The sequence below is a fragment of the Solanum tuberosum genome, unplaced genomic scaffold (assembly GCF_000226075.1).
Source record: "Solanum tuberosum cultivar DM 1-3 516 R44 unplaced genomic scaffold, SolTub_3.0 scf00207, whole genome shotgun sequence".
Lineage (NCBI taxonomy): Eukaryota > Viridiplantae > Streptophyta > Magnoliopsida > Solanales > Solanaceae > Solanum > Solanum tuberosum.
In genome coordinates, this window is record NW_006239133.1 from 105,636 (window position 1) to 125,483 (window position 19,848).

Consider the following 19,848-nt stretch of genomic DNA (forward strand, 5'->3'; position numbering starts at 1 on the left):
GACAAGAGCACTCAAAGCAGGATTTATTTCGCCAGAACTATTAACCAGATATTGCAAGTTAATTGGACATAAATACCCTGATCATATATGTTCAAAGTGCAACGGAGAAGATAACATAATTCCAGATGTAGACTTGGAATGATAATAAAGATAGAAACGAAGATAATAATGACAAAAGGAAACAAAGGAAGATGGACAAGATAAGAAGTCAAGAAAGCTAAAAGACATCTATGTATTAAAAATCATTGCAAAGATGTAAAAGTTATAAAGCTATTTAACTTATTAGAAATAGTAGTAGACATGTGTAAAGTAGGTATGGTGTGTCATAAAGTAGATAAGTATGTGTCATATTATTATTATTAGGTACAAGTTAGTAGAGTAAAATAGTCAACATATGCATGTGCATTATTAAAGTAGTATTGACAAGTGTAAAGTATGGTAGGTAGTGTGTATTATTGAGTAGACAAGTGTAAAAGAAGTGGGTAGGATTGTAAAGTAAGTGTGTAGTACGTGCATTATTATGCACTAATTCCTTTCTATATAAAGGAATGTATATGTAACATAAAAGGCAGGCAAAGCCTAATATATAAAAGACTCTTTTCAAAAAACTCTCTACAAAAAATTAGTATTTAGATAAATGGAGCAACAATCTGAAATCCAATCAGATATTTCAGATAGCATGAATAAGCAAGAAGGAAATGTATATTGTTCAACAAATGTACAGAACTAATTTCATATATTCCTGAATATCATATATATGATTGAATAAATTTATGTTAGTTATTATGTATTAGAATTATTTGAATCATAATTTTTAGTTTATTAGCACACTGGAAACAGGGAGAAAACTTCTATACTATGCCATCCTTATGTTGAAATAGAAAACTTCTATACTATGCCATCCTAATGTTGAAACAAAGATGCACAGATGAATATTATAACAAAGTTGGGCTACGGCTTTTAGTAGCCTCAGCACACTAGTCTAGTCATTTCTAGATGCCCTGATGTAAATCCTCCACTTCTAACAGACCTAAAAGAATTGTCTGCTAGAAGCCTAGAACCAACCAATTAAGGAATGATACTCTTATTTTATTTTATTTTGTGTGTGTATGAAGTATGGAATATAGATTTCAAAATTTTGGCCGAAGCAAGAGAATTGATTATGAATCTTTAGAAATTTTTCCAGATAGGCGAGGAAATCACAATCAAGCAATGAAATACATCCTAGGGAGTAGGGACCACATGACATGAATAGGCATGTAGATGGTTAGATAGTACCATTATATTTTCTTGTGACTGTAAGAAGAAAGATCAATGAAAGAATGCATGCTTGCAGAAAGATAGGGATGAAAATTGACAAGGCGTAGCATCAAAAGAAGTCATTATTGTTACAATAAACGCTCAAAGTAAATGTTGCCAGATTTTATATGAAGAAAACACACAGTAATGTATAGGAAAATATAATAACCTCTTTATCCATGTCTATATTCCTGAATTTGTCCCATTCATCCACATTTGTCATGCAAAATACTGAGAGTGGCACATCATCACCTGCAGGAAAAGAAATCCAGATAAGACATTAGTTTATATCAGAAATAACATTAAAGAATTACTGCAGCTTTCCCACTCCCTTTGATTATCATATACAAAAAGATCTCTTCCACTTTTCTACCAAATCTCTCTCTATTCTGGCACATAAATGAAGGGGTCGAAGAGATTATGGCAGATCATGTTCACCAAGAAATGGCTGAATAATAAATTCAATGGAAACGTACTTTTTCTTTAAACAAAATTCAATTGAAAAGTACTCAAGTTGACAAAAGAGGATAAACAGACAAACAGCTTCTCAAAAACTACGAGAAATAGTGATGTAAAATCACAACCGCCACTTATAAGTAGACCATGATCACAACATTCACAAACCTGCTAGGGAACATATGTATTTCTGCTTCTAATCAAGATACTTGAACTCAAAGCCCTCCTCATTTTCGGTGCAACGATACGGGCATTTCTTCCTTTTTTTCCCTACTTAATAGCGACATACTTTGTGCTCTATAAATAGACAAATTATGACACAGAAAACCACCATAGTATCATGTTTAGAGCAAAAGAGAAGGGAAAGATGATACAACTGCTCCTCTGGAAAAAATCTTAATGTATGCTAATATTTTTTTTCACTTGACAATATTGAAGCATGTGTGCTAAATAATCTATGCCAGGAATGAATCTAGACCACGAATTTGCTTTAAAATGTAGTTCCTTTTGCTTCAAGATGTATCAACTTCAGTGAAGACAATGAATGTGGAAACATAACCTACCAAGTGTAGCTAGATAATTCAGAACTGCTTTTAGTACCAAATTAAAACTGCACATTCAGCTCTGACACCACAATCCTTATCCAAAGTGACCCATGTTCGTTATTCATCTATAATACATGGGCACCTTATGTTCTACCAATGTTACAAATACTGATGATCTATCCTCATAGTTTGCTTCCAAAGGGAATCAACTCTAAAATGTTTATCACTTGAAACAGAATAAAGGACCAATTCAGGAACAACATCACATACAAAGATATCTTACCAAAAGGTGGTGGGGCAAACAAGCCCCTAATTTCTTCTGCATTTAAACGAGGAACAAGTTCCATTAAAAGACGATCGTTCAACCATCTGCGAGTTCTTCTGTTGCTGACCTGAAACGATAGTATATTTGGCATACATAACTTGGAACATACATCATCTGAATAGATACATATATTGATTGGATAAACAGAAACAAAAAAATTGGAAACCCATGTTACGTTCCAAAATATAAAGAACCCATCAACCCTAAACACTTGTATCTTGGTTGCTCCACCGAGCATAGCCTGATTTTTTTCCATAAAAACTGACCAAAGCAGTCCATGTTCAATTAAGATACATAGGCGCAAGATTCAACTTAATTGGACAATGGGATAAGTAAACCACAATGTGTGAAGATTACTATGATTGATTTTCATTTGCAGCAAGCTAGTAAGTCTGGATAATCGATCTTTCTTATTTAAGTTCTTTACATTTCATTTCTTGAACTATACAATTACATAATAAACCCATTGAAGAGCTCATCGTGCACTTATCCAAAACTACCAATCAAGCTATGATATGAATTACAGATATGAAACAAACAGAAACTTTTAATTCCTAAGATAAATTGGCATGAATATTTAAGTCAATAAAATAAACTGCTTCCAAAAAAGATGCAGAAAATTACTTTTCCAGCCAAGCTTTCAAGAAACTCGATCTTTTTCTCGATGTCAAACCCTCGGGACTTCACATTTTGTCCTGCAATCCATCCCTTGGGAAAAATTACTATTTTTTTTCCAGATCACCACAACAATTAGCCAATAACAAAATGAACTGAAAATAGCAGAGGGTCATCAAGATTCACTTCTAAAAAAGCGAACGAATCTCAAAATCCATTAAAATCATAAACTGTTAGATATCAGATTCTTAGTACAAAAATAAGAGTGACCCAAATCAAGAAAACACATCAAATGCAGAGATATGGTGTGTTCTTGGATATAAATTGACAAAGTTTGCACCTTTGGAATCATCAAAAAGGGAAGACATCATGAGAAGATCTTGTTCTGTCTGCAAAATCTCAGAGGTTGCCATGATTGATGATTTCTCGACTTGGGGTTGATAAAGATTGTTCCTTTTTGAATTGGGTTGGTGTATCTGGTTATAGATAAGCTGAAAATTGGAAACTGGATGTATGAGGAAGAATATGGAGAATATGCTCTTTGATCCAAATGAAACCCTAACCAGAAATAGGTTTGAAGTGTAGTCATAACTTATAACTTACACGTAATGTGGACCAATTGGCAACGAAAAGTAGTCATCTTCCACCAATCAAAAGGCAGGAAGTATACATCTATGTCCAAATATCCTAATCTTGGCCTCTCATTTTGTGTTCAAGTGAAGTTCGGTTCGATTCGATTTTACGTATTATTAGTTTGGTTTATTGATTTTTAACTTTTAAATACGTTAAATTAATAATCAAATCAATAAGATATTTTTTATTGATTTTTGATTTATCGATTATTGGTCCTTTTAACGTTTTAGTTTTCAATTTAACAAATAAGAAAATACTCATAAAACAAATATATGACTTGCCCAACAATTAGAGTGACATGACAATAATGTGACTTTAAATAATGCTCATAAAATAGACATACATTAAAACCTCTCTAAATTAATATTGTCGAGACCATGAAATATTATTATCTTATAGAGGTATTATTTAATCGATAAATTAATATTTATTAATTTATAGAATATTGTTTAGATTCTATGAAGGTTAATTTTGATTACATCATTGGGGTTGAAACCTCGAGAAATTTAAATGAACCTTGTGAAAATGACATTGACGAATTTGAGGTCATAATTAATAATCTCGATTACTGCAATAAGATGGATGTTAATAGCCTATTAGATTAACCGAGTGAAAGTGATACATGTTCAAAAGTCCATAGCTTAGAAGAAATTATGGATACCATAGGAGAAAACAAATGTTGATGATGAAGTTGAAGACGATACGATACCTTTGGAACCATTTGCGCATAAGGAGACATTTATCACGTCTAGAACTCTTCACAGTTTTCTACTTGCATTTGTTAAGAATATGAAAAAGTTTTCCTGCACGCGAGAACCTTCCTTCTGTCTTGAAGTTTTGGTGCAGTTTGAGAAGACAACACCAGAAAGAAAAGTTAGAGATGAGTTTCAGTAGACTTAAAATCTAACAAAACTAATAAAAAAATTATTAGAATCATATTTCACTAAATTGTCTTAGATATTGATGTAATTTTAAAGAATTATTAATTTATAATATTAATGGGATCATATATTTATATAGGAATCTTCTAAAAATATATTACATTATTATCTTATCAAAATTGTTGAATTTTTTCACTAGCTTAAGTCAGGATCGGAGAAAAATATTATCTTAGAGAGTTTATTAATTTATTGTAACACCCGCAACTTCAAAGCAAAGATTTGAATCATCTTTCGTATGTGTATAGGCCCGAACTCAATGGTTTCTAAGTTGTACATATATATATATTAAGGTCATTTACTAAGTGTAGTAAGTGTATTGGGTGTGTTTTAGGGTAGTAAGGTACTTCCAAGCACCAAGTCAAATTCAAAGTATTTCTATCAGCTAAGTTTTCGCATTAATTCATGCAAGACTCAACTTCAAATAACCATATCACTTAGCATATAATGAATTAGTTGTCCCACGACCTATCAAACTAAAGCTCTGTGAGTATTCTTTCAAACTCCACCAAGTTTGCATCATTTTGAGTTTGGAATAAAAATTTATGACAGTTTTATCAGAGACTACCACGTTAGAGTTTTTAGAGTCTAATAACTACGCACCTCATTTATGGGTCGTAAATTGAAGTAAGACTTGTACTATGAACTCGTAAAATCAACTTTAGAAAGTGATTTTTTTGTATGATTTTCTTAGACCCAATTACTGATCGTAAAACCCTCAACCATCTACTGATCATAATCTGGGCCCATACAATGAACTTCAGAAACTCACTTTTCAACCTCTTTCACGGATTCAACCACGGGTTGTAAATGGGCTCATATGAACTTATGAAACTTAAAATTTCAGTCTAACTTCCACGGATGAGATCTACGTCCCGTAGATCAAACCACGGACCGTAGATGACCTCGTGGAAGACTTTCGATAACTTTTTAATTGGGATTTCTTTTGTATTTTCTCATTCTTTCTAAGCATAAGCCTTAACATTTTAACTTATATTGGGGGAATATAATCTACCAAGTACTCAATTTTCCTTTATTTCTATGCTCTCAACTTTCAACGTAAAAAGAAATTGCAAGAAAGACAAAAACTGGAGTTTCAAGGCTTCTAAGCAAGTTCTTCTTTTGAGCTTCGTTCTCTCATATATGTAAAGCTTTAATGAGAATATTCCTTCGCTCTCATGCCTAAAGTATTTTTATTCTCAAGAGTTTCACTTTGGTTTGAAACCTTATGGTACTGATTTAGCATGATTATTATGATCATCCAAACTCTTATGGCTTTTAAGAATGAAAACAAGCATTATATGGGGGTCCAACATAAAAACAAGTTATTTTAAGATATGACTTTTGAGTCTTGCCTCATATATGATTCAAGATGATAAGAGGTTTATATACCTATGAGAAATATATTAATATATGTTGTTTTGGAAGGATTATTTAGTACAGAGAGGATGTAGGTTTAGAAACCCAAGTCCCACAACTACACGCCAATGTAGGATTATGTTTCACCTCTTTGTCGGTTGATCTTCTGGCCCTGAGAGGCTCAGAATAGTGAATCCACATTTGATAAGATATGGTTCTATACTTTGGCAAGATATAGGGTAGCCCATCCAACTGGGATTATACGTTGGGCGTCATGAGCTCAAATGATATATGTTGATTATAAGGAACTCATCAATTATGCATTTTTATGATATGTTTTAAGTTTATATGGTTCATTTTAAGTAATGTATGTATTGTAATACCTCAGAAATTAGAAGTTTAGTTTGGACTGAAAAAGTTGCATTTTTGGCACTAATGCATATTCTACGGAAGCCATCTACAGACTGTAGAAAGTTCTACGGGTCGTAGAAGGGTAGTCGTAGGACTTGGGATAAGTTTTGGAAATTTTCAAGTCTTTGGTGATGGTTTACAAATGAACAGGATGAGTTGTAGAGTGGTCTACGAACCATAAAAGGGTCTTATAGATGTGATCCAACTTAGTGAATTTTTGAACTTGAACTTGGGTTATACAGATTAGTATAGGTCCAAACCATAGACATGTCCAACAGTTTTTAATTAAGGTTGTTTTGATCTTTTTCTATCCAATTAATTCCTAAACTACGTCATTTTAGCCATATAACTACTCCTATAACCGCTTGTACTCCTCAAAACCTAATGCACTCCCTCTCATTCACTAAAACTCTCAAATTCTCTCAAATGGTTTTTCTTTAAATTTTTTCAAGAGTTTCACGTGAAGAACTAGGGTTTCAAGAGCTTGAAGGGTTCCTTCTCTATTGATTTTAGGCTTTAACTATCAATGTATGTGGGAATTCACCAATGAATTCCTTTCATCCATGGGGTCCCAAAGGAATCTCAGTCTCCTAAGTTGATTTCACCCAATTCCATCAGGGTTTCATGCAATTCTCCATGGGTTCTATTTATTATGATTCAATTGTTTATTTTTAATCATATTATGCATGATTTGTTTCAATTACATGAATTTCAATTGTTTTAAGAGGGACCCATGCCTATGCCAATTTTATGAACTTGAATTATGAACAATGCTTATGAACTATGATCATGAATTTGATTAAGGAGTTATATTTGTTTTATGAAAAGAATGATTCATGACTAAGGATGCTTTTAAGCTAAAGTGTCAATGATTTGTGAAAAATTTTCTCACAATTGAAAGGAATCGTGATTTAGATGCTTAGAAAGGTAAGTGTTTATTATGAAAGTTTTATGAACTCGTGATTTGAAAGGAGCTACTCTATGACATGAAACTATGATGGGATTGATGGTCTTAATCATTGTCTTTTCAAGTATTTTGATATGATTATGATTATGTCTTTTTCGTTGGGATTTACTTAGCATCGAGAGGACATTGGAATGGAGGCCCTATTGTCAGTAGATGTTTGGTCTTTAGTAGTAATTCCCTGTCCCAAACTACATACCCCGTAGAATTATCTTAAATGACCTATGCTAATGGATTCACTTTAACAATGAATGAATGTGACGAAATTATACCTTGACAAGTAGATTCTTCTTTTCTATGTGAGGGTCATACCGAATTCCATATTATAGCTCACATGGTCTTATTGTTGGTTAACAATAAATATCTTACAAATGAACTAAGTTTTCTTCAAAGGCTTTATGAAAGCTTCTCAAATGGTTTTAAATATGCATTGACCTTGTACATGATTTATGATTTCTCTTAAAGGGCTCTTACTACGTGTTACTTGGTCTTGCATATTATGTTTAAGCTCCATGCTTTACGTTTTTATGCATTTCCCCATACTTAGTACATTTCATCGTACTAATGCATATTTATGTCTATATTGTCTCATAATACAGGGTCTAACATTCCTCCTCCCTCTCATGGTTAGCTTGGATTACTTTGCTAGTACATTGGATTGATGAGTACGTCCTCATGCTCCGATGACAAGACCATTGATGTTTCAATTCTTTTATTGTCTTTTCGTTTTAGACTTGTACGTGGTGTATGAGATACGTCTCAACCACTCTTACGATGTTAGAAAGGCTTATGTCATACTTAGTAATATTCCTCGTATCTCTTATATACTCTGTTGGTATCGTTATGCCACACTATGATTTGAGACTTATATTGACTATATCTTTTAAATTGTATTTTATTACGTTATGCTTATGTCAAGTGGCTTGTTTAGAGTCTCTTGGGATCCTATTCACCATGTCACGTCTAAGGTGTACTTTGGATTATGACATGTATATGGTCATATAAGGCTACTTATTAGACTGACCCTCATATATATTTTGAATGAAGGTTTAAATGATATTTCTGCATGAACTTTGATTGTTTTCTCTACCGTTCCCTTTTAATGTTTATGATTTTTGAAACTTTATTTCAATGTTCCCATATATATGTCTTATAATATGATTATGTTAGTGTTCCTAATTATATACTCAATAGATTCCACGTACTGATGCATACCTTTCCTTGCACTACATCCTTTTATGATGTAGATTCTGGCCTCCGTACTTAGACTCGTGGCTAGTAAGGTTGCAACATTTCCAGTTAGTATTTGATGAACCCTCCTCATCTAGGGACTTCATGAATTTAGAATTCTAGACTTCTGTTATGTTATCTTTGGTCTAGAGGTAGTTGTGGTTCATGTCCCGGCAAACTTATATTTTCATTATAAGTAGTAGAGGCTTTATTCAAACATTAGTAATTTCGTCTCATGGATCTATCGACTTGCACTATCCAGTCTTATGTTAAGAATATGTTTCGACTTCCGCCTTAGTTTCAAATGATATGCCTGATATGTTAAGTCAAGGGTTAGCCCGAGATCACTCGTGGTTTCAGATATCATGTCTTGGTTAGGGTGTAGACTCGAATTGTGACATTTACTGAGTATTAATTTGAAAAGGTTTTACTGTAGTGATACCTAATATGAAAAGAATTATACAAGTTCAACACAAGTAAAAGAACTAGGACAATAATGTGAATTGAAGTCTAAAAGGTAAAGGTAGTAACCAGTAAGGTAAGGATATTAATATTTAATATTTATGTAGGGACAAAGTAGTAAATTACTACAGTCTTAATGGGTATTAGTTTGACCAATAACCCAATATTAGAAAATCAAAACCGAACTGATAACCCGATAATTTTTTTTTTATAAAATCATTAGAAACTCATTAATTCAATAACTCAATAACAATAAACAAATAGCATTTTTTTCGATTCGATTTTTACAAACCCCTAAGTCAAACATAAGAAATCTATATGAGATAATCATGTAAAATGTCAATCCTTAAATTTTACTTCATTTACTATTTATTTAGCTTAATTTTATATAAGTTATCCGAAAAAGCCCAGAAATAGGTAAATTAGATATTTTTGATAATTAAATTCATCAATTATTACTGGGTTTTTTCTCTCAAAAGAAGATACTCCATCTATTTCATATTAACTTAATTTTTGAGTCTTTTTTTATTGTTCAAAATAATTGAATTGTTAAAAGTTCAAGGTGGGTGTTTGAATTTTTTTTTCATATTTAATCTTTTCCTTATTGAAGTTTTATATTTTCTATAAGGTGAATTGCACTACTTACAAAGTTATATTTATGATTTCACAAAGGGTAATAGTGGAAATTATGGTTTAAAGTATCCTTGAATGTTTTTCTTAATAAGTGTGTATTACCTCACAAATTCACTTAATATGAAATAGAGAGAGTACGGTAAATCACGTTTTATTTGTTACCTTACCTTCTTGATTAAACGCCATTGACATTGTCTTCACATTCAATTTCAATACGTTTCTGTATAGATAAACTATATTCAATTTTGAGTGTATCATATTGTATAGTCAGTGTATATTTCATACATAGATAGGCTATATTCAACTTTTAAGTGTATCATAGATGTATAGTCAATATATACTTCATGTATAGTTAAGTTATATTGAGCCTTTTGAGTGTATCATAGTGTATTGTAAGCGACAATCTTGTATATGTAAGCTATATTAAGTTTTTTGAGTGTATACCGTTGTTGAATGGTGAAGCAATTCATAGAAATTGATGAATTAATAGAGAAATTGATGAACCAATAGAGTTATTGACAGAATCACGATGAAATCAATGATTTGATTGCGAAATTGAAGTACTATCAACGTTGAAATTAAAGAAAAGTTAACTACGAAAATTGAAGAATAATCACCGATGAAATCAATTCGTGAATTTTGTTGCTTAAGTCATTTATAGTATATCTAATTTTGGGTTTACTTTTTATTTATATAAAAACTTGGCTATATTGATACAAATAGAACTATTTTATTATATATTTTTGAAATTTACCCAAGCTATATCTGATTTTTCAATATTTCATATTACTTGCCCTAAAATCAAATTTATCACTTCTCTCTCTATCTTAAAACAAAAAATCATTAGTTCTCTTCAACTTGTCCCCTTCTAACCTGCTGGTCATTATTTTAACGAAAGATGCACTATGGTCGTTTTAATAGTGCAACAATCCAAGCTTACAAAAGTATTTCCTACTTGAGTTTGTCAAAACTTGCAAAGAACTTTGTGTAGGGATGAAAAACAGTGTCGTTTGCGGGATAAATTCGTATAAATCTACTAAGATTTCAACCCATTATGCATAGTATAGTTTGATGTTTTTAGCCCGCCTCGATAAACTCTCCCTCCCCGCTTATTTTTTTAAAAAAATATTTGAAAATATTTGATAGTGCAATAGTATCGATATTTGGGAAAAACTAGTGTTAGAAATTTAGAACTTGTTGGAATTTTTACTATTAATGATTGCTAGAATGTTTTGTTTACAAAATGTTTCTGCTTTAGCTCTCATCGTAACATAGATTTATTTTCAATTCATTTGTAGTTAATTTACTACTATTATTTAATTAATTATTGAGTGCTAACGTAAACAAAATAAAACAAAAACAAGTTTTGGCTTTTTCATTAAAGTTCAATATCAAGAACCTCTTACACCTCCACATCAATTTCTCAAGAAAATATTTCAACCTACTCTTCATAATCTTACACCATCCGTGTCGCACATAGCCTAAAATTTACCCCACATCGCACCCGTACCTACACCGTTACATATTCATGATGCTGGCAGGGGCTAAGCTACAATGTTAAATGGGGGTTTGAACGAACCCACTGACTTTTACGTAGACCCTATATACGTACTAAAAACCATGTACAAATATATTTAAATTTTACGTGCGAACCCATATCACACTAAGGTGGATGGTGCAGCGATAAGCGCGCGCAACACTGATTAATTGGATGGGGGTTCGAGTCCCACTAGCAACTATAATTTTTTTTATTTAATTCGATTTTTCCTGATTTTTTTATTTTGGATTAAAAAAAAAAGTGTTTTGTGCCTATGTTTTACTCTCCTTTAATTCAATTTTTCCTATATAGATTTTTATAAATTCTTTTTCAAACAATAAAACAGAAAATTGATAACTGAAAATAATAAAAAAGCAGTGTCATACTCCAAAACAACATCTAACTATTAATCTCAAAGATAATTGTAAGTAACCAAAATATAGTGTCATACTCTAAAACAACATCTCACTATATTGATTCTTTTGAAACATTCAATAAAATGTTAAACCCAAAATTTAATTTTTTGGGTTTAAATTTTTACTATCTACTTCATTGCTACTGCTTGTTGTTAAAGTGCAGACCTCTGCCCGGGTAAGTACTATTTACTCTTCTTAATTCCTCCTCGGCTCTCCCTTTTCTCTTTTTTTTTTTTTTTTAATTTTAAATTTGTCTTTACATTGTATAGCAATTTATTCAAAGATCTTATTTTTAATCTTTGATTTTAAGACTGTTACACGTATTAATAATTGATTATATTAATTAAGTTATTGTTTGCTTCTCGGAACTTCAACTTTCAAGGCAAGAGTGACTCAATGGTGAAGCAAGTAAAACCTTCCATTTAGGTCCCAAAAATATTAATGGTGAATTTCATAATTTTAATTTTACTTAAAATGATATTGAGATTATAGAAAAAAATCTTCAAATTTTATACTAAAATATAACAATTATCTACCTTTTATTAAATAACATTTTAGAACTTTGAAATAAATAACTCAAATCTTCATATTAATAAATGAAGTATTTGAAAGTGTACCAAATGATGCATCATTTTTGTTTTCAAAACATAACAACTTGTCGAGTGAAATTTTAATGATATGCTTATATGTTTGTGTTATATATATATATATATATATATATAATATATATATTTGGTTGTAATTTTGACGATTGTTATATTAGACTAATATGTTGTTTTGTTTTAAAATTTAGAACCCACAAACATCAAATCCTGGGTTCCGCCTCTAGATATTGGTTAGAAGGTAAACGTTGAAGTGAGACAGAGAAAAATCAATTGAAATATATTCTAGTTGAATATATTTTCTCACACACGACTTAATCATTCATTTAGATCATTAGTGAAATTGAAATAGACTCAGGTTGGATACTCCATTGCTATAATTCACATACCAAACGATGTATTCTTTAACAAAAACAATTTGATTCACCAAATTTTCCAGTTGATCATATTAATCAGTCAACTAGGATTATGAAATCTTGGAAAAAGATATCAGAAAGAAAGAAAACGATAAATTTTGTTTTAAGAGAGATATCAGGAAGTTGTTTGCTTTGATGAAGTTGTCATGTGCACTTAGTTTGTTAAGTTAAAATTTTTAAGATTGTTAAGTTTGAGACTCAAAGTGCACCCTTTTTATAAAGAATGTAGACTGTTAGTGCTCCATTTAAAAGAATTAGGACTATTTTGAGCCTTAGTCCAAAAATAGTGGACTATTTTAGTCCTTTTCTCAAGTTGAGGAGTATAATTGCAAAATAATTTGGTAATTTTGCATACTCTACGTACGAATCATACAGAGCGCATGTTAGCTACCAGCGGATGGAACCCTAATGTACAATCCTCTTCTATTTCATCACCATTCATCATCTCTCTGCATCAAATTCAGGTAAAACTTTTTTCTTACTCTTTTGCTGATTTTCTAGTTTATGTAGTTTGATTCGTTTTGTGTTTTTCTTGTCAGTGTTCATAGAAAAAAAAGTAAGTGAACTTAACTGTGAAAACTATTCGTTATGGACCTTTACTGAGAAATCAACATTGGAATTGTAATGTTTTAGTTTATGCTAGGTACTAATTCCGTTTGCAGGAACCCAGTACTTGTTATGTTGAACATGTATAGCTAAAATTTTGAATCCGCCACCCCGGGGTTGAGTCGAGTTGCCAAGGGGGAAAGTTGCAAAAAAAAAAAACAACTGTTGGGTCCTGGGGAGGGAGGAGGGGGAGGTTGAGGTTATACCCAATTAAAAAAAAGGAAAAAACGTGGATTAACAATCTGGATAGGTAAATTTAACTATTTTAGTGTTGTTACTGTATTTGCAATGATCATGTCAGTTTGTTATTAATTTATGATTTAAGGATTTTAATGTTGCGCATTTGTTCTGTTGTTCATTCCTTAAATTTGATAAGGAAAAGGAAATGCAAAAGTTTAAGCTCATTCTTTGGAGTCCTTATACTTGTTGATAGAGTTGGTGTTTTTAAAAAAAATGTGGTTCTGCATTTGGAAATGAACGGCTATTCTAGCTGAAGTAGTATGTACCTTTTGCATATCATTTAAAATCTTTTGCCCTCTTTAGCATACAAATATGACTTGAAGATTATGTTTTCTTTTTTCAATTTAACAATCTCTGCTTTGCTTTCAGCTTAGCAGTGTCTTTTCTTGTATCATGGGAGAGCAGAATCAGCCTAATTCCCTAGGAACACAATGGGCATTACTTGGAAGTACAAATGATTCTTATTATCTAGCGGGCCATGAACTTAACAAGCAGTACATGGCTGGAGTTGGAATTGATGGGATCCATTATGTTCCTGTGCCTTCACCTCAGTGGATCAATGACCAGCAAACACCACATAATTATGTAGAATATCTTGCAGAGAATGTGGTCTCTGAGGCTCAAGTAGATGCTTCGGTAGTAGCTTCTGGTTTCAGACTACTCGAGGGCTCTGCTGACATGATTTCTCAGGAGGTATGACCTTTTATCTACAAGCTTAGCCAATAAAACCGACAGTCAAGTGGGTTACCAGATATGAGATCAAGGCAAAAATTCCTTGCTTCATTGTGGTAACTGTATAAATTCATCCATAGTAAAGAGTTGGGATTCTAACTCCTGTGTTTAGCAGATAAGATATCCGAGGCCTTATCACGAAGATGTGCCACCCAACCGTTTAAATGGCTCAGAACATCAACGAGGTGCCTTGGTAATGTGGAGATTATTTTCAATGTCTGAACTTCAAAGTTAGAAAAAGAAAAAAGGAGTTGTGACTATTTCATGACCAAAAACCTTGCATATATTGACGGCAGACATGGGAGCCAAGAGGAAATGTCAGGCTTGCTTCTGGGCCTTGCTCTGAAGCATCAGCTGCTGGGTCATCGTATCCTTCCAAAAGCTCTAGAAAAGCAAGAGCTGCATTATCTGATCGGGTAAGACTAAACCCTTCATATGTGCATTTAAGTAGTATCCAGTGTCAACTCCTTCTATGACCATCTGTTTATGCATGAGCAGTATTGCAGGGTGGGGAGTGGGTGGGTGGGGGTGAGGGAGTGGCCCTGACAGGGACCATGCCCCCCCTTGCTCTATGGAAACACAAGGGTATTGATTATCTTCTTGAAGCTTGTATGTATGGACTGCCCTATCCACTATCATTTGATGTTTAGTACAATTATTACTTGTTCTTTTCTCTTCAATTAAGGGTAAACGACCATTTAAATCATTGTTATTTGTACATAATCATGATTATGAGGTTTTCGAGATTTTTTTAACAAGATGTGTTCTCTTTTGTGATGGTGCAAATTTTATTTGGATTTTTCCAATAGTAAAATCTAGATATTTGTCATCATCTGTTGTAAATGTAATTAGCAGTTACTACTTTGTATGGCAGGGTAACTCAATGTTGAGCTTTAGCCCTTCTATTTATTTAGTATTTATTTGTCAAATAGTCTTGTATCCCATTATGTACTTCGGAGTCTTTACTTGAAAATTTAGATACTCTCTCTTTGCTTATGATCTTCCCTTATTTCTTAATGTTTTGGGTGAAGTAATTCAACCTCCCCTGATAAACGGCATAAGCTAACATCATTCTATGCTACGTGTGTGTATCAGGATAGAGTAATTATGTTTAACACAATGTGCATATGTATGAATGTATTCATGTTCATATGGAGTTAACTGTTGTGAGCATGTAAATCTAAAATTATTCCCAAAGGTAACTGAAAAGAAAGAAGCAATGTTTGGGTGGGTAGATGGAGATGACCATGCTAGTCAGTGGTTAGGGGGTTAATATAGGGTTTGGGCATGCTGGGTATAATTGGTGATTCAGGAAAGGAGGGTAGAAAAATGGGAGTGACTGGGGGTTGGGGTAGAGGGTGATGGAATTGCGATAGGGAGGTATGGCGGGACTAGGAAAGAGAAGGAACTGCAGGATGGGATTGTAAAAAGGGGAAGGGCTAAGATTGGGTTGGGGATAACAAGGGAGGGGGGCAGAGTGATGAGGGTGATGGGTTGGAATACGGTAGAGAAGGGTGTGGGAGGGAGAAAAGTTGGCCCAGCTAGGGAGGGGAGGGGCGGGTCATGAGGGGATACTTAGTATTTGGGAGAATGGTGTGAAGCAAATCTTGGCCCACATTATGTTGACGGTGAAATTGTAATGAAGATGCTTGTGCTTATACCTCAGCTACTTAACGGTCTTACTAATGGATGTCAATGGCGAGGAAGGTTGTGGTAATGAAACATCAATGTCGAGAAGTGGTCCTTTGGTATTTCTCAAACCAAAAGGGAAGTCCACTTAATTAACAGTACTGAGAGGTATTAATTCCCCTGCATTATAAGTACTCAAATGTGTTTTCTATTTAGTATGTTCTATATAATTCTTAGCATGCAGAATATATGATTAGAACGTAATACGGCTACCCCCTTATTTGTAAGGTTGATAATTCTTCAGACCCTTGCCTGCAAGATAAATTTCTGCTCTCCGTGTTTATGAAATTGGCATAAATTTGGAAGCTTAAACTTCAATCATCACATGGTAATACCATTTAGCTGATGCCTAACTATAGCTGGTTTTGGATTCAGCATCGCAGGATGAAAATTTCTGAAAGAATAGATGCATTGGGAGAACTATTTCCATGCTCTAAACAGGTAACACATCCTATTGGCATTTGGTTGTGTATATTGCATAGCTATTGAAAATACAGGATATGCAGATGTTGTAAAAGTTAGTAATGTGAAGGTTGAATTCAAAAAGTAGGAGGGCAGAAGGGGTTGGCACTCGAGGATTTCTCAGTAATAAAATAAAAGGGGATAGGAGAACACAGAATTAGTTACTGGTATTATCCATTCATTATACAATTATCTGCTTCCTAAAGGATGGGTGAAACAGTGGTTTTATTGTGGTTTGCAGGGTGGAAAAACATCTCAAATGGATGAAATTATTGATCATATCAAATATCTGCAGTTCCAGATGAAGGTACTTAAATGTTCTTATATAATGGCCTTGGCATAAAACAAGCTTACCTGCATATACTGTGGATACAAATCTTTTCTGTTCTTTAAATGGTCAATAATCTAAATGACTGAACGTTTTTAATTAGTCTCTTTAGCCTTATTAACAACAACAACATACCCAGACAGTGTGGGGAGTGGGGACTGGGGAGGGTAGAGTCTACGCAGACCTTACCTCTATCTCAGATTTGAGGCTGTTTCCGATAGACCCTTGGCTCAAGACAAAGACAATTTAGAAAAAGACTATTTAGCCTTGTTAATGCAACAATAATTTTGTCTTGTGTTTGATATCGATATTGCCTTTCTGCCTGACAAGGATTTGAATGAGCCATAGGGAAAATATGCAAATTAAGAGCCAAATAGCCATACCATATAATTCTTATGCCACTCTTCTATATATTACTTGAGAAGTTTGTCTATATGAATTTGAAGCCTAAGTATCTCTCAATTTCTTTTTTAAAGAAAATTAATCAAGACCATTATTGCTGAACTTTATCGTCTGATGGATGATGTCTTCAAGATAACTTCTGTTTGTTTGATATGACAAACTTAAGCTTAGTAATGAGGCAACAACCAGTTAACCTCATAAACTGGATGCATTGCCAATCTAGCTCATTTATTCATTCATTTGAAAGAGGAACTTCGGAAATAAGTTGGATTTCCTCGTCTGTAGTGACTAGTAACCATCAACGTAGGTGGTGTAGAGCTAAGTGGGCAATTTGTATTACTAAAAAAAACCTGTGCCTGTCCAGTAAATATGGAACCAAGACATAGTGTTAGCCCATAACTTCCCTTCGAGGCTTCGAGAACTGTTGTGCATATTCTAATTATCTTTCAGAAAATGTGGATAACTGAAGACATAGTGCTAGTCCATAACTTTCCTTCGAGAACTGTTGTGCATATTCTAATTTTCTTTCAGAAAAATATGGATAACTTCTTCTCATGCCAGATCATTCCTAAGCATTCTACATAAAAACTCTACTTTCATCATCCTTCTCATTTAGCTTTGAACATGTTAGGCTCCTAAAGTGCTTTGTTTCTTGAGCAAATATAACATAATGGTTTTCACTGGATGCCATACTTGTCTCTCATTAATGAATAAGCCTGTATAGAGTGTGTTTCTACTTTCTTGTATAATTTTACGTTCTCTAAATTAGTTTTAGTATATTTATAAGTTCAGATAGTTTTGTTTTGTTCTGTTCAGGAGTTTATAGTTGTTTACTGTTTCAGTATAATTCTTGAACCCAGTAGTTTAATTATTTGGATAAATAGATTAACTGGTGACCTATTTCAGTGCCTCTAGGTAATTAGTAATGTTGCTATTAAATCTTGAGGTACCACTGTTGAATAACTGCCTTTTTAATTCTATTGTTCTTTACCTTGTATCATCCTTTAGGTCATCAAGAACTTTGTTCAATGTAATTTCGTTTTTCCTTGTTATAGTCGTCTTTGCATCAAGTTTTACAATGTTTTTGTCTTAACAGCATCCTGTAATTAACTAATCCTGCTGAAGACTTATGAGAACTTAATCCTGGTTGTGTAGGATCTCAGTAGGAGCAGATTGGGTGGTGAACCTACTTCTATCCCGTTTGTATTTCTTGAGGTACCACCATTCATGATTCAGTATAACAATTTCATTACCAACCAGTCAAACTTGTGGACTCTTTTTTTGTACAAAGCTAATTATCAGAGAATGTAATAGATTCTGACTGATTTGCAGGGGTGTGGCCATTACAGTCTTGATGAACAACAGATTGAACCTCTGGAAGACACAATGGGCAAGTTGCTGGAAGTGAATCCTTCAATGGCAACCCAATTGCTGGAGAGTAAGGGCCTATTCGTGATGCCTATGGCTCTGGCAGAAGGACTGCATCATCATGAGTAGAAACTGAAAAAACAGGTCTACATATAACTTCCCATGCAAACTTAGGGCAATGAATTTTGAAAGTGTTAATTAGGCAAGAAAAATATACTAGTATAATTTGTGAAGCAAAGTTAAGAAGATAAATCTTTGTATTATTCTGCTGTGTCTCAACTCTAGCTTCAACTTACACTATCAAATAGGTGCTCATTATCTGCTTTATCTATTTTTTGTTATCAAATTTAAAGTATATTTACATTTTCTTACAAAGACACAATTGAATTACATAAACCTCTCATACAAAGTTTAACCCTTTGAATTACAGATGTTTTCTTTCGAGCTTTGGACAAGTGTAAATATTACTTCTAGGGCAAAATTAAGCATAGTACCGCTAGACAATAGAGGACAATCTTTGTTAATGTCTCTATTTGACAAGCGTACATATTATTTATAGGGTAGAATTTAGCATAGTATGGTCGAATTTCATAGGATTATCTTTAGTGATGTCTCCATAGTTAGCATGGATGACAAGAAAAGTTGGGTCATCTTCATTAATATTTACGCCAACTTTGTGTTTTCTTCTGTATTTGTGTCTACTTCAAAAACAATTCGCTGCTTGTTGGATGAAATTGACATCAATGCTGCTATTAGCTTGTTGTAGATTACGTAATATTTTTCTTTGTTTTCATGTCACATTCTGATTGAGAATTTTTTTTTTGGTACCTAGGGACTAAGAATTGTCTCTTGAACGTCAGTATTAGGAGGAGGACGAATTGATGATGTCACACCATCTTGAACAACAATAGAGAGGTGTAAATGAGCAAATTATTACAAGTTAAAATAGAAAAAAACGGAGTTACCAATTTTCCATTAGTAAATAAATAAAATGAATGAACTTAACATTATATTCATCATTTCAAGCACAAATTAGATTGACTATATCCTAAAATAATGCTACCAAAACAATTACTTTTTAAGAAAAGAAGGAACTATATATGAGCCTCTTCTAGAAAATTATATGCATTGTCCAATAAAATTTAAGGCCACAATGAAGGCTAGTATTATGAAGCCAAAT

At 33.1% G+C, this 19,848-nt stretch overlaps 2 protein-coding genes across 4 annotated transcripts in view; one reads left to right on the plus strand and one right to left on the minus strand.

Moving 5' to 3' along the window:
* LOC102606119 (uncharacterized isomerase BH0283-like) overlaps positions 1–3,817 on the minus strand; it is a 20,310-nt gene extending 16,493 nt beyond the window's left edge. For both annotated transcript variants that reach the window (XM_015312555.1, XM_006355802.2), the window contains exons 1-4: positions 3,581–3,817; positions 3,250–3,320; positions 2,584–2,692; positions 1,469–1,551 (exon numbers count right to left, since the gene is read on the minus strand). In XM_015312555.1, coding sequence (XP_015168041.1) covers positions 1,469–1,551; positions 2,584–2,692; positions 3,250–3,320; positions 3,581–3,653 — 336 coding nt within the window. In that variant the 5' untranslated portion in view covers positions 3,654–3,817. The remainder of the gene's footprint in view (positions 1–1,468; positions 1,552–2,583; positions 2,693–3,249; positions 3,321–3,580) is intronic.
* A 9,370-nt stretch (positions 3,818–13,187) lies between these two features.
* LOC102578458 (uncharacterized) lies at positions 13,188–19,014 on the plus strand. Of its 2 annotated transcripts, none has more exons than XM_006355804.2 (8): positions 13,188–13,305; positions 14,057–14,380; positions 14,532–14,612; positions 14,716–14,835; positions 16,484–16,549; positions 16,812–16,877; positions 18,456–18,515; positions 18,633–19,014. In XM_006355804.2, exons 1-8 carry the CDS (start codon positions 13,222–13,224, stop codon positions 18,795–18,797), a joined length of 966 nt encoding a protein of 321 aa, XP_006355866.1. In that variant the 5' UTR covers positions 13,188–13,221; the 3' UTR covers positions 18,798–19,014. The 2 variants fall into 2 exon arrangements, with proteins under 2 accessions (XP_006355866.1, XP_006355867.1); XM_006355805.2 differs by having other exon boundaries at positions 13,189–13,305; positions 14,535–14,612.
* Positions 19,015–19,848: the final 834 nt, after the last annotated feature.